At 40.0% G+C, this 16,536-nt stretch overlaps 1 protein-coding gene across 1 annotated transcript in view; it reads right to left on the reverse strand.

Moving 5' to 3' along the window:
- cfap299 (cilia and flagella associated protein 299) overlaps positions 1 to 14,798 on the reverse strand; it is a gene marked incomplete at both ends in the record, with an annotated part of 94,989 nt that extends 80,191 nt beyond the window's left edge. The window contains 2 exons of the mRNA XM_079814439.1: positions 1,147 to 1,271; positions 14,691 to 14,798. Of these exons, the coding sequence (XP_079670565.1) occupies positions 1,147 to 1,271; positions 14,691 to 14,798 (233 nt within the window). The remainder of the gene's footprint in view (positions 1 to 1,146; positions 1,272 to 14,690) is intronic.
- Positions 14,799 to 16,536: the final 1,738 nt, after the last annotated feature.

The following is a 16,536-nucleotide window of genomic DNA, read 5'->3' on the forward strand; positions in this document are numbered from 1 at the left end:
TATACATTGGTTTGGTTTCTTTAAATAAAAAAAAGTAAAAATATGCATGGTATTATGTTATACTAAGAATAAAAATCAAAACAATGGGGAAAAAAAATCACACATTAAGTACACAGAATAATATAAGTGTACTTTTTTTTTTTTGTAATTGCGATTACATTTTATTGAACGATTACATAATTGTGGCATCCGTAATTGTAATCACGATTACAAATTCGACTAATTGTGCAGCCCTAATGTACAGGTTTCCAGACTAAGCTGCAGGGCGAAATCAAATCGCCGGCAGATCAGGCTGGGTTTACCCAGTCTACTCTGATAGTGCTTTACATTGCAAAAGGCTGTATCAAATTACAATATATGCCTAAAGAGTTATTTAATTATTTGACTGCAATTTCATTTGAAATGGACTTTCTTTTGACATATTATTTTACTTGAACTGAGACCCAGATTTTCTGAGCATTTTGACAAGCACTAAACGCCACAAAGACACGTCTGCAGGTGGTTAGGCAGGGAAGCTGCCACAAAACACAAATATAGTTCTCCAAAAATGTTTCCTGAAGCCTCACCACACCAACTATGCAATCCTCGTCCAAGTCAGAGTCCGAGTTTACAGCATCCCAAAAACTCCCACAAGCACACATAAACACAACTTTTGTCTCTCTCACAGTGAAGGGATGAAAGATCTGCATTTTTAGAAACACATGAGCCGTCAGGTGCATCTATAAAGAGCATTCACAAGATGTCAAAATTGCTCTAAAAAGAGGCTGTTGTGTCCTTGGACTTTTAGATCCTATAATCCAAGATTATTTGTTACCATCTTACTGTCATTTAATGTCTTTGATATTTACAATGAATGTGCGTCATTAATTAATTAATTCTCCAAAGTCAATGGGACTCATTCATGAAACTTGAGCAGAATGAATCACTGGATAAATTGTCCGTAAAACCATTCGTACGTAAAATGCAACATTAAATTGAATGTGACAGTTTACGTCAGAGTGGTTTAACAAATGATTTACACAGAAATTCATTCTGCTTGTGTTTCATGAATAGAGCCCAATGCATTTACTGGAAATACATGTTCTTGAGGTCACATACTGGTGTGAAATCTGTCCCCTTTTCATGATCACTACACAAAAACCTTACTTCTGTTGGCTTCCTGAAGCAAGCCCGGAGGCCTCGGCAGCTGCTTTCCTTGTCTCAAATTCCTCCCTTTCCAAACTGCTACCCTTGTGGCCTAGCTCCACCAGCTGGCGGGCCAGTTCCTGATCCTAGAGGAGCAATAACACAGATCTGCTGAGCTGGGGGTGGTTGAAGCTGACTGAATAATATGAAGGAAAAAAAAAAAATCATGCAATTCAACAATCTGCTGTGGCATTTCTGTACAAACAGGCCAGTATTTATGACACATTTGTGCTAGTTTTGTGCTCAAGTGCTATTTATATCAATCCAATTTTAGTATACATGCTATTTATATGACAAAAATTACATGAGCTGTGCTAACAGTTTCATGGTTGTCAGGATCAAGGATTTTTGCCACATGTCACTGCAGCCTAGTTAAAAGTGGACAGTATCATTTCCATATGATTTAGTGAAATTGCTTATGCCCTCAAAATGAGGAGCTGCTTTCATGTGGTTATAGGGCATTGAGTTTGTAGAGAGCTGCTGCCTAGGAAAAACCTGGAAAGCTGGCAAAATGCATTTGTCAAGGGTTAAACTCGCTGTTAAAACGACTGCATCTATAAATACACAAAAAATAAGAATATCAAGTAAAAATAGGTAAAACTGTTTTTTTTTTCTCTGTAAGGTTGAACCTGACACCATGGGTTTGCTTAATACTGCCAAAAAAAATAAAAATAATTATATATATATATATATATATATATATATATATATATATATATATATATATATATATATATATATGCCATGTTATGTAATATATATTGTAACATGTCACCAAAGAATCTGAGCCTAATTACAATTTAAAACAAAGATCAAAGATAGATAATAGAAACATTATACTTAAAGGGTTAGTTCACCCAAAAATGAAAATTCTGTCATTAATTACTTACCCTCATGTCGTTCGACACCCGTAAGACCTCCGTTCATCTTCGGAACAGAAATTAAGATATTTTAGTTGAAATCTGATGGCTCTGAAAGTCCTCCATTGGCACAATGGTACTCTACACTCTCAAGACCCTTAAAAGGTACTAAAGACGTTAGGGATGCACCGAAATGAAAATTCTTGGCCGAAACCGAAAACCGAAAAAGAGGAAACCAAGGCCGAAAGCCGAAAACCGAAACACCGAAATAAATTATGCCAAATATTAGTACCATAGCATTTATGGCTATGACTGTGTACCTACTTACTAAAATCAAGGCATTGCAATTGCATACATTAATATTAACGTTTCAAAGAATAAATCAATTACAAATTATGCCAATATTTATTTAGCACATTGCAACAATGCACAGTATAAAATAAAATTCAAACTAAAATGTTTAACTTGACCCCACTCATTTGTACATTAAATAATAATGTACAGGCCTACAGAAAGGTTTTTAAATTAAATGTTCTCTCATAAAAACAAAGTGCATTTAGGTCTAGTGCATTTAAAAATTTTCTCTGTAGGACTACTACAAGAAAGTGCTTTCAGAACAAGTGCAACTGCTTAAAGATAAAACTATTTTCTCTGTAGGCCTTCAACATAATAGTGTATCAAACAAAGACTGCCATAGCCCATATGTTAACTGTAGAATAGGGGTGTAGCGGTACACAAAACTGACGGTTCGGTACAGCAGTTTTACAAAATTGCTTTTTATTTATTTTTATTGGTTAACTGAAAAAAAAAAGTCTGTCCTTAAATGAATTAAATTATAACTAAAAGTTTATTGAATATATTGCTCTAAACTATATAGGGAGCCCTTACTTGCACATTAATATTAAAGGTTAAAAACAGAGCCCAAACTATTTGCCTAAATTCAGTTGCTATGTATTTTTAGGTCTAATAATCAACACTCAAATAACATCGTACACAAACATGTAAACTTCACATAAGGCCGTTTTTTGCAATAACTTCTAAATCTAATTATAAAATAGTTTTTTATCCAATTCGTTGTTGAAATATAATCATTTATACACAGTGTCTGTCATTTTATTTAAACATACATGAAATAATCAAGACATCATTAACAGGTTAAGTAGAATATAATGAATATAATGGCTAATATAGGTCATATATTTAGTGAAAGAGTTGATTTTTCAAGTGAACGAACAGCTGTGGACACTGAGGTGCCTGAGGTAAATGTGATGCTACATGACTGTTTAGTTTACAGCAGTTTTATTGAGGGTCTTTCTGCCGTTGAAACACTGACTGAGCGATTACACCACATATATACACATGACAGTAAGTTGTAATGTATCCTCAACACACCTTAGATGTTCATTCATGTTTATTCTTTAGGAAGAGATGATCGATCGCGCTCACAGATGATCGCGTTCACGCGCGCGCGCTGCCGCCATATTGAAGTGTGTTCCGCGCTTAAAACATGCCCACTGTTAAAGATTGCGTTCGGTTTCACTGTAGTCGGGGAGCCAAAGTCTCAAAAATGGGTTGAACCTGACATGGTCTGCCATACTTTTTATTTATGTTTTTTCTGTTAACGTTGACCCTAAGAACCAATAATTGGAGGGTCTGCTCTGCCGGAAATATCGCGAAAAAAAATTGTGGCCATTTTAGAGTATGCACCCTTTATTTTTTATCAGAAAAATGTGAAAAATGATTTTTTTCCTCAAATCCTCAGTGGGTTGGGTAGGCTGTTAATAAATGTATTCCAGATACACTGAACACATGTGCTGACAACATCCACTGAAAAAAGTAACTTTTAAAACACATTTCTACATGATTTTGCATCAATTTAATGCAAAAAATAGGCGTTTTCTCACTTTTTTCCCCAATATTTTCATCTTTACTTCATTGGCAATCAACTATTCCCCCAAGTTATGACATCTGTCAATATGCCATTCTTTTCACCAAATAGTATACTCATTCCACAGAAAAAAATATAAAAATCCAACCAAAATCAATGGATCTGTGATGATTTCACTACTGGTTGGCGATCAACAAGCTCAGCACCTCAATAGCATTTTAGGCTACTCTCAAAATTCCGATAGACATAATGGATATTTAACATGGTTGTTAATGTCCACATTATTAAACATCATGGTCTAGGCATCTTTTTTAATTTCAACATAACCCTGTTCTCCCAATGGAAGAGTGTTGTGATCTTGGCAACTGCTTGGCAGACATCCTGGGCAAGGTTGAGAACTTGTTCTTGCTGCTTAGGACTGACTTTCACCCGGTCGTCCTCACCTAACTGTGGAGTTGCATCTGTTATCATCCATGCCAGGTGGTTATACAGGTTAGAGCTCACTCTTCGGGATGCGTCTCTAGGTATGATATCTCTAGCTGCAGTGACGGGTCTTCAGTCATACTTCCAGGCATCTGCTGACTTCCACTGGCTTGAGCTGTTCTGGCTTCTCTTGCTTCCTTCAGGATCTGCTTACATTGGTTTTGGAGGTCCTTCCATATTCTCTTTGCAGTGTTGTAGGAAGAGACTATGGTGTCATCTGGTGTCAACTCAGATATTTGCATCATCTGAGGATTTTTTCCAGAAATAAAATCCATAATTCTCTCGTCTCAGGGGGATATGAGGGGGAAAGTATATAATTTGAATATACTACCGGGTTTCTACTGATACAAAGCTTAATGCTAAATCACTGAAGTAACCCTTAAAGTTCCTTAAAATTTGAGAGCATGCAGCCAACATTAATTTCTGCTGGAACATTCAGGCTAGAACATACTTTCTGTGGAACAACCATTATTTTACAATTGCCACCTACTTCATTGTGCCTTCTAAGGCGGGCAATCAAGGACTGACATCTGTATGAGGTAACATTCTGAACTCCATGGCTTACCAAGTATTTACAGAATTCATCCCTCAAAGCTGTAACTAAGAATATGGCTCTTTGAAAAAGGGCTCATCTATCCTAGATATGAGTTGGTTCAGTGCAGCATCATATGGAGTGGTGGCAGTACTAGTCCTTTCCTGTGAATGAAGACGCTTTGTCAGGTAGTTGGTCATGCATTCCTCGTGTTACCGGAAGACCTCAGCAATCATATCAGAACACTTGTTTCCATCAGGACCACAAATCTTGTGTAGTATCTCTTCCTCTTCAAGTTTGTATGCTTTTTCCCAAACATTCTGTCTGTCATAAGTGGCGATCAAAATGAGGGATCTATTCCCCCTGGTCGTGCATGCTTTACTGATCTGCCCGCATTGTCACCATGGAATAATTGAAATGAGCTGGATGAAAGAGCTTGACTTCTGGCTTTTCAACTTTTTTCCTCGTCTGGTCAACAGTTTTACGATCTGTGTACCTCGCACAACATTGTGTGTGCCACAAAGTATTCCTCCTCAGAAAGTCACATTGAGGTTTCAGCCCATTGTCAAGTCTGTATGAGACATCATCCTTTCTGTTGGTTACAGCATATAGGAGGGAAGGGTAGCCTTGATTTGTCAGTTTCTGAAGAGGACCAGCGTCACTGTCTGTTTTCTGACATATTATGCAAGCAGTATAGTTGGGACTGAGCAGGTTTCTCTTCAGCTGTTTGGTTGAGAACTCAGGCTTCATCCTTCATTCTTCTCCAATTCACATCACTCCTCTCCTGTTCTCTCCTGTTCACTCCTCTCTCTTTCCTCCTCTCCTCCACGCTTCTCCTCTCTTGTTTAATCCTAAAATAAGATCAGAACCAAATCTGCAAATGGGAAATATTGTGCATTCAGGTGAAAGAAATCATCTCGGGTTACGACTGTAACCCTTGTTCCCTGAAAAGGGAACGAGACACTGCATCTAACGACACTTTGGGGATGCTCCTAAGCATAGCGATCAAGCAGACGCTCCATGCGTCTCATTCCCTTCTCAGGGAACAAGGGTTACAGTTGTAACCCGAGACGTTCCCTTTCGAGGGAACTCGCACTGCATCTAACGACACTTTGGGGAACGAATACCCACTAGGCCACACGAGAATCACGCCCACCCTAGTGTGAAGCTGGAACCCAGGCACACTTAGGACGCGAGCACCCTAGCGCCAGGCGTCGCAGGGAGTTGCAGATTGTAGAATCTAATGAAGGTGTGCGGGGTGGCCCACCCGGCTGCCTCGCAGATCCTCCTGAAGCGAGATTCCAGAAAGGAGGGCCACAGAGGATGCCATGTCTCTGGAATGAGCCCTCACGGCTATCAGTGAAGGCAAATTACCCACCTGATAAGTCGTGGCTATAGCCTGGACAATCCACTTACTGATTGTCTGTTTTGGCGCAGGCAGCCCTTTCTTGGATGAGCCAAAGCACACCAACAACTGGTCTGACTTCCTCCACTGTGAAGACTTCTCCAGATAAACTCTTTTTTCCAGAACTCTGCTCTGACCGGGCAGAGCAGGTGAAGTCTCCTTTCTTCCGCCGTCACGTGAGGTGGAGGATGGAAGGCCTAAAGAACCACTGACCGTGCCACACTCGATGGCACCTTGGGCACATAGCCCGGCCTTGGAAGTAAGATGGCCTTAACTCCGCCAGGGGCAAACTCCAGGCAAGTTGGCGTAACCGACCCCGGTCCCCCACCCTCCTCAGTAAGTGATAGCAAGAAGAAAGGCCACCTTAACCCCTAGGAGTCTGAGCTGTTTTGGGGCCCTTTAGAAGTTTTGACATGCTCTGACATTTGTGTTTTTTCAGTTGCATTAATGACATTAATGGCAAAAGTGTAATTACACTGTATTCAGCACAAACTGGGCTAGTATAATATGTGAGCAACATGTATGTACATGCCTGTATTTTTGAGAGAAAAATGTTTATGCACAGATTTTGAAAAAACAAAACAAAAAAAAATTTAAATTAAGGCCTCAAAACACACAATAGATATCTGTTCCCAAGACTTTTGACTCCTGTCTGTATTTGCATAGAGTTTTTTCTTTATACTGATGTGAGAATCATTGAGCCTACTCATTCACATAAAACAATACACTGATTTAAAATTTGTAAGACAGTTTCTCTTCACAAAGCCAATATGCAAGGAGGCGTGGTATCTAATGAATAATGATGAGATAGCACCTGAGATAACAAAGGACTCACATTAATGAGCTGCATAATGAATGAGCTGCAGGTAGGCCTATGTGACAGAGAGCAACAGAACAAAGGATCTATATTCTCTGCCACAAGAATTTATGATTTATTAAACTATAATTTATGATTTATTACACCAATTGTTTTAAATAACCTTATGTGATCTCATTTGGCTTTGGATCAAAAAATCAGACAGAAAATATATTTTACAATATTCTGCATAATTATAAAAGCTCGAGTAGCATTGCATTATATATATAATCTATTATGAAAACACCCAACATGGTATAAATAACACAGATAAGCCATATATTGTTGCAATTGTGTGTTTATTATCTTCAAACTTGTCTATCTGCATGTTAGTCTAACATTGTTTTCTGGAAGCTGTTTATGTCAATGTCACATGGTGATACCTGACATATATATATAATATATATGTCAGGTATATATATATCATGCAGATATATATCATGCATGAAGAAGATATCTTCTTCAGTGCGCCCTTGTGCACAATGTGTTTGAGCTGATGTGTGTGTGGGCGTCGCCTCAGTATTTGAATCTCAATAGAGCGCATGCTTCGTGGCCGTGGTCGCATTAGTCTATAATGAGCCGCTCAGGAACAACTAACATCGATCTGCTTTCAAACGGATTACATAAACACAGAATATTTGTTTTTGATTTGGTTTACAGTGTTTAAAACCTGACATTTCAGCGTTTCTTTAGACTTATGGCTCATGTTTGTCAGACAAGTATTCAATAAGATAGAGGTCATTTTCTGAAGACTATCTGAATGAATGTCTTTGACAGAGAGGCTGCAGATTGCGCATCATGTTTGATTTCTTTATTTTGCAAAAAGCACAACCATTTGTTTTTATTGTGACTGTAGTAAAAAAAATAGAATTTAACAGATTATAATGATGTATGACACTTGCCTGAATGATAAAAAACGACAGTTATTTGAGTCTCTTTGGCACTGATAAGAAAAAAAGCAAGCCAATCACCCCGGCGTGATTGCCGACTCGAGAGGGTTAAAGGTCAGGTTCTTTGCCTCATCCGACTCGGTTCGAAGGGAGCCGCAGACAACCCTTCCAGAACCACTGCCAGATCCCAAGTTGGGACTCTGGACTAAGTCGCAGTCCTCATCCTCCGAGCTCCATGGAGGAAACATACAACCAAATAGTGCTTACCCCGAGGCCCATCACCTACAGACGAGTGGAAAGCTGCAATGGAAGCCACGTACACCTTAAGTGTGGATGGGGTAAGACCGGCGGAGAAACCATCTTGGACGAACTCCAGCACTGAAGCCACTGGGCAGTTGACTGGGTCCATCTAACGCTCTCTACACCAAGTGGAAAACAAATTCCACTTCATGCTGTACTATCTCCTCGTGGAAGGAGCCCTGGAGCTGAGTAAGGTCTCAACTACACCTGCCGATAGGCCCGCCTCTAGGTACCAGGCCCCCTCAGGGGCCAGACCCAAAGGTTCCACAGCTCTGGCCGGGGGTGAAATATTGTGCCCCCTGCCTGAGACGGGAGGCCTGCTAGCAGTGCTACGATGTTCGAGAACCATACCTGGGTCGGCCAGCAGGTTGCTATTAAAAGTAGGCTGATCACTTCTTGGCAGACCCGCTCCAAGACTCCCGGGAGCCGAGTGAACGGGGGAAATGCATAGACGCAGCAGCCACGTCTGCACTTGAGAGAAAACCACAGAGGGCAGTGGGATGTCTCTCGAGACGCGAACAGATCCACTTCCACTGGGCCGAACCTCTCGCACATGGCTTTCACCACCTCTGGGTAAAGTCGCTACTCCCCAGGCCTCAGCCCCTGCCTTGACAGGACGTCTGTTCCCTGATTTTGGTCCCCGGGGACATATATCGCTCAACAGTCTCCCTTGGGACCACAGGAGGATCTGGTGTGCCAGTCTGCATAGAGGGCTGACCACTGCGACCTCAGAGCCCCTTGATGAATTAGATATGAGACATGGTGGCCGCGGAGGTCCAGGAAAAAGCTCCTCAGAGCTTTGTAGACCGCCAGCATTTTAAGGCAATTTATGTGCCAAGAAGGCCAAGGACGACATCTCAATGCCGAACTGCCACTACTCGCGACTGGGCCAATATGAGCCAGTCGTCGATGTAGTTCAGTACACGGATGCCTCTGAGACTCAGTTGGAGCCAGAGCTGCATCCATACACTTGGTGAACATGCGAGGGGGAAAAGCCAGGCCAAACTAAAGAACCTGATAATGGTATGCTTCACCCCCCGAAAACAAACCTCAGGAACTTCCTGAAGGATGGATACATGGAAGTATCGTGACAAACCAGTCCTCAAACTGGATCTGACTTACGATGGTTGGAATTGTGAGCATCTCAAATCTGAATCTCCTCAGAGAACGATTCAAGTACCTTGGATCTAAAATTGGATGCAACCCCCCCCCCCCCCATCCTTCTAGGGAACTATGAAGTACCGGCTGTAGAACCCGTACTCCTTGTCTGGCGGAGGAACACGTTCTATGGCCTCCTTTACCAACTGAGAGTGAACTTCCTGTTCCCTTACCCGAACCTGCTCTGGGACCACTGCAGTCCAGACCAACCAGTTGAACTTGAGGAGAGGGTAATATAAGATATATTCGGAAGGCATAACCATGCACCGAGATAATCTGCTAAGGGAACCAGCCTCTCGAGGTTGGCCTCGGGTGTCAACCGAGCCTCGTTCCCGACCCCCTGAAGCGGCTGACCGGCAGGGAGCAGTCGTAGACGTACTTTTAAAAAAAATACCCCATTCCTTATGGCCGTTTAAAGAAACCACCAAAATTAGCTAAAACGGCTAAAGCTAGCTAAGTAAACTAGTAGAGAATGAATTCTGCTGCTGCTACAGGGATACGTTTGGGATGAGGAATCAACAGAAATATACTTGTTTGAAGACTGGCGTGGTCCTTTCAGTTAATTACCATTACAATATCCATATTAGGCCTACCGTTCTTTTCCCAAAATGCTGGGGCAGTCTGTCACATACCACAGACAATGATGAGCAGCTTCGAAGTCCGTTGGTAACCGTTGGTTACCGTTTGTTGGCTGTTCCAAACTCATTCAAATTACTAAGATCATAAGTGTGCCATGATGCTAAATATCCAGCATGTTTTTCATAATTTTGAGAGTAGCTTAAAATTCTATTGAGGTTCTGAGCTTGATGATCGCCAACTAGTAGTGAAATCATCACAGATCCATTGATTTTGATTGGATTTTTATACATTTTTCTGTGGAATGAGTATACTATTTGGTGAAAAGAATGACATATTGACTGATGTCATAACTTGGGGGAATAGTTGATTGCCAATAAAGTAAAGATTGAAATATTAGAAAAAAAGTGAGAAAACGCCTATTTCTTGCATTAAATTGATGCAAAATCATGTAGAAATGTGTTTTAAGAGTTATTTTTTCAGTGGATGTTGTCAGCACATGTGTTCTGTGTATCTGGAATGCATTTATTAACAGCCTACCCAACCCACTGAGGATTTGAGGAAAAAAGTCATTTTTCACATTTTTCTGATAAAAATAAAGGGTGCATACATGAAAATGGCCACAATTTTTTTTCGCGATATTTCCGGCAGAGCAGACCCTCCAATTATTGGTTCTTAGGGTCAAAGTTAACATAAAAAACACAAATAAAAAGTATGGCAGACCATGTCAGGTTCAACCCATTTTATTGAGCTTTTGAGACTTTGGCTCCCCGACTACTGTGAAGTCTGGTCCTCTTCTCATCATGAGCTCTCCTCAACATGAGCTCTCGCTGTCAGTGCCTGTGCGTGGAGCAGACGTGGGTGTTTCTCAGATATACTGAAATACGTCCACACCGCAGACATGTTGCTTCAGACAAGCACGTGCAGGTCGCGGTTTCTGTTTGCGTCATCACAACATTTCGGCCATGTTGTTTCGGTGATAAAAGTCTTTCGGCCGAAAACCGAAAATGCACTTTTGGGGCATTTTCGGCCGAAAATTTTCGGTGGCCGAATATTCGGTGCATCCCTAAAAGACGTTGTTACAAAGTCCATCTCACTACAGTGGTTCTAAAATAACTTTATGAATCGGCGACAATAGTTTTTGTGCGCAAAAAACCCCCAAATAACGACTTACATAGTGATGATGATTTCAAAACAAAGCATCATGAAGCTTCGTAGCGTTTTGAATCACTGAGTCGATTCAGCGGTTTGAATCGCCAAATTTCAGCAGTTTGGCGGTTTGACACGCTATCCGAATCATCATTCGGCTCAGTGATTCATAACGCTTCGAAGCTTCATGATGAAGATGAAGATGAACGGAGGTCTGAAGGGTGTCGAACGACATGAGGGTAAGTAATTAATGACAGAATTTTCATTTTTGGGTGAACTAACCCTTTAATCATTTAAAATTCAAGTTTGAGGTCTGTAAACATGTTTAATGTCTTTAAAAGAAGTATTTGCATTTATTTAATAAAAAAATAAAGCAAAAACAGTAATATTGTTAATTATTTTCTATTTTACAATTTAAAATGCAATTTATTCCTGTGATGGCAAAGCTGATTTTTATAGCAATCTAATAAGCTGGTTTGCTGCTCATTTCTTGTTAAAACTTAAACTCAAACTTTTGAACTGTAGCGTATAACACATTCTGACTGTTCATTGTTCTGTGTCGTTTGCGTTTAATGTATTAGATCTCATGAGATTTCCTGTTCCATTTGGATTTATTAATTAAAGACTTAATTATAATTATGATCAAAATTATTAAGTTTTTGTTGTATTTCCTTAGCTATGCGATTATTGCTGCAACCCGTTTGCTTACACACATATGAAAATTATTATATTAAGTTTCTGAATCTATCCCTACGTAACCCCTCACGTCCTCAATCTCCTCTGTACGGGCCTCAAACCCGGGACAACGGCATGGGAGGCGGGCGCACTAACAAGGCCGCAGTCTCTAGTGTCAGTCACTAGTGCGACTCTTGAAATCAGAGGAGTGAGGTTTACCTGCACAGCTCTCACTAGCTGGCCTCCGTTACACTCACCCCATAAACTTCACTCCCATCCGGGTCACGGCACCAATGTAACCGGTCCTACTTGACCCGCCGTATTCTAACCCCCAATTTCCACCGGCTGCGTTACGGCTCCGTCACCGCGGCGGAGTCAATAAGTTTCCATTAAAGTCAATGAGTGTATTTCCACTGAATGCGTTACAGCTGCGTTCCGACTCCGGCGATCCGCAGCCCTCCGCATCAGATACGCAGAGCTTCTATTTTTGCCGGATGCCGGAGCGCTCCGCAGCACTACAGGGCAGAGTACGCAGGACAGGAAGTCGAGTGACAAAACAGAACAGCCAGAAACAAAATAAAAGATCCGTTTAATTTTCAAAATAAAATATACCGCGCTCATATTTCCCTACACTACACCTTGAAAACGTTGGGCGGAGACAGGCTTGTTTTAACCCCGTTGACACGATGGATGAAGAAATGCTGATTATTGAGGTACAGAATCAACCCATCATCTATGACCCCTCACATCCTTTTTATAAGGACAACATTAAAAAGGATGCGGCGTGGAAAACTATAGCAGAAGTGATTGGTGTGGATGGTAAGTCACTATTTTTGTCCAAGAAATAAAGATAGAAAGCAAATAGCTAGTTATGTACTCGTAATGAGGAGTTATATAGCTATACAGGTTAAATATCGCGCGATCACACCAGAATTCGCGAGATTACATGGGGCCTTGTGACGTCAGCTGTCAGTCATGACCGCAGCCGTTCCGCAACAAATCCGGACCTGGTGGGTATTGACGGACGACGGAACACGGAGCTGTCACGCAGCGGAGCTGTTCTTCAGCCGTAATGCAGCCGGTGGAAATTGGGGGTAACTGCCGTCTCCAGCGTGGGAGGCGGGCACGCTAACCAGGAAGCTAAAGACCGCAGCCGCTTGCGTCAGTCGCTAGCACACCTCTTGATATCAGGGGAGTGAGGTTTATATGCACAGCCGTCACTAACTGGCCTCCGTTACACCTAGAGTCCTCTTGCTAAGAAAACCACACATTGATATTTATAGACTGTAACTGCAATTCCTACTTCAATTCTCAAGTTTGAATGATTTATAAACCTCATCTACCAAGCACTTTAAATCAAGTAAATCAGATGAAAAATGTTAACTTCAGTCCATCCATGTGGGGCCAAAGTCAGTTTCTGTGAGCTTACATTAAAGGGTTAGTTCACCCAAAGATGAAAATTCTGTCATTAATTACTCACCCTCGTGTCGTTCCAAACCCGGCGTAAGACCTTAGTTTATATTCGGAAGACAAATTAAAATATTTTTGATGAACTCCGAGAGCTTTCTGACCCCTCCATAGACAGCAATTTAATTACCACTTTCAAGGCCCATTAAGTTAATAAAAAAACCTACGCAGTTTACGTTGTAAATAGTGCACCCGTTTTCGAGTTCTACAGCACTGTATTTACAACGTAAACTGTGTAGTAGACTGACACAGGCTAGAACGAAATTGCTGAATAAAGTCGTTATTTTTGTTTTTGCGCACAAAAAGTATTCTCGTCGCTTCATAAAATTAAGGTTGAACCACTGTAGTCATATGGACTATTTTAAAAATATCTTTACTACCTTTCTGGGAGAGGTCAGAGAGCTCTCAGATTTCATCAAAAATATCTTCATTTGTGTTCCGAAGATGAACGAAGGTCTTACGGGTTTGGAACGACATGAGAGTGAGTAATTAATGACAGCATTTTCCTTTTTGGGTGAACTAACTCTTTAAGTGTCAAATATGTAGTATTCAATTACTTTACCTCACCCAAAATGACACTCTTATTACTAATTCCATTATTTGTTTAACTAAAGATCTAAAAAATAGTCTAAAGGAGATAGGCCTACACATTGTAAGGTCCAAAGTTAATTAAAAACAATTATTAACATTATTTCCAAAACTGTATCTACATTAAAGTTACTTGATTTAGCTAAACAAAAAACAAAAACAAAAAAATGAAGTGTAAACAACCCAAAGTGATCAATTATAAAATATCACATTTCATCTTTGATCTGATCAACCACATCAGTGTGTTTAGCCCACAGTGCATACATATTGAGGAGCTCTAATAATGATGATTGGAGGCTAATTTAAGTCAATCAACTAAAATGAATTTACTTTACTTAAATAGCTAAGTGCACTCTTTTGGGAAGACCATAGAGTTAATTAAGTTTGGAAAGACGACATAAACGTAATTCATTGCATGCAGAACAGAAATACCATGTCGCCATCTATCGTTACACTGCTAAAATTTCACAGGCCATTCTGAGCTGTGCACACTGCCAGACTGTTCATATTGACAAATTAAACAAAAGACAACAATTGTTTTCAAGATCTCACTGTGTTTGTGAGTTTCACAACGTCACCTGACACACAGTTAACTTACAGTCGGCAAATTAAAAAATGTTTAGTTGTATTTCGATCAGCCATCTGATTTGACGAACAACGTGAATTTTAATACGTCACCTGAAGGTAAAATAGATCCAAAGGTTTTATCTGAGAATCTAAGAAGTCCTCATAGGTGCGAAACGTCTCTACGGTTTCACCAGCAAAGGAGCCGCTGTCGTCCTCCATGTTGTTTAATTTGAGATATTCCCATGGCAACAGAGAGCTGTAGTGGGACTGGGATCAGTGGATAGTAGCAGTTGTCGTGTTTTCCGGTTGTAAACCAATCATGAACCAATGAAAATTCGCAAACTCCGCCCAATCAAACATTTGCTGGAAAGTTTCAACGATGACAAGCGACAACATAAGTGTAAGTTTAAGTTTGTCTATCTCCAAAATAACGATTCATTTTAACTAACTGTACAAAACAATAACAAACTACTAATTCTGCTTGGATGAGAGTAGCAGAAAGGTTGATTAGTATGCATTCAAATGCTGAATTAACATTACTTAAGTGAAAGCATTCCAAGAGGCAGGTGAGTGCATGTTTGTTACTTGTAGCTCTCATCCACTAATCTATAAATTATAATAATTTATATATCATTTTATATAAATCACTGCTCTCATCCAGCAGGCCTACTAACACAAGTAGAATGATTTCTTGCAGTCTTAGCTTCTTAGCTAAATATAATATAGTATTACTGTTATTATTTAGAGAAACTTGTTTCAAATTCTACTCTAAAAGAAGATGCCCAGAAATAAAAGCATTCAGATTTTTCATGCAATTTTAAAATCATCTTTGAGTCATTGTTTTAAAGACAGTGACTGATTTATTTTTTAAAGGCAAACATTAATTATTTATGTTTTAAGAGTTACTTTACGTAATCTATTTTATCAGTTTGTTTTATTATTATTATTATTTTTAGGAAGAGGTTGTTTCCTTTAATAGTATTTTGGGGGTATTTCTTTCCCCCAATTAAAAAAAATCTACTGCTTTTTAACTGATACACACAATAAATGGATTTATTTGAAAGGTTGTGTAAGACACAATTACCAATATATTAATAAACTGTAATAAGATATTTTGACTATATAAATATTGGGGTTGTTTTAGGTTTAACTGCATCTTAACTGCATTAAACATTGCTGGATTTAGTGAATGAACAGTTCTGCTAAACCACAGTTTTGTTTGCTATCTCATTCAAAACTATTTTGAACATGGCAAACAGGTCTGCTTAATCAGCGGTTCTCAAACCTGTCCTGTGTGGACCCCTCACCACTGCACATGTTGTATGTCTCCCTCACCAGACACAACCAATTCAAGTCTTGTAGTCTCTACTAATGAGCTGATGATTTGAATCAGTGTGTTAGATGAGGGAGACATGCAGAATGTGCACTGGTTTTGGGGTCCCCAGGACAGGTTTGAGAACCAATGCGCTAAATCAGCTTTTAAAGTTCGGCCGAAACACTTGAAGCCAAGTTATTCATCCTGAACCACTAGGTGGCAGAGCTCATTAAACTTTAATCAGACTGTTCTCAGTGTGGAAATGTTCTATGCATTTTGCCATCATTGTTTTCAATTTTAAGGAATTTGAATGGCAAAGATTGTATCCCCAGATAATGTTCATAGTCTTGGCAAATGGATGTATGGTCTTCTTGGCATATATCCAAGTAGTATGAAGAAACCTTCATAGCACTTTTCAGCATTATTGCTTATGCAGACACCGTTTGATGTGGATTCCTTGATGTCTTGACTCTTGACCCCTGTATTTCAACCTATTTGATGAGATACTGTTGTAAACCATTTTCCAGTGGAATGTCTGACCTCCACCAAACCCTGACTTCAGCCCAACAGGATAATGGCACAAGACAGCTGTTATGTCAATTGTAATGGGTAAGTCTTCAGACTTAGACATCCACTACCACC

Source organism: Gobio gobio (genome assembly GCF_949357685.1).
Source record: "Gobio gobio genome assembly, chromosome: 4".
Lineage (NCBI taxonomy): Eukaryota > Metazoa > Chordata > Actinopteri > Cypriniformes > Gobionidae > Gobio > Gobio gobio.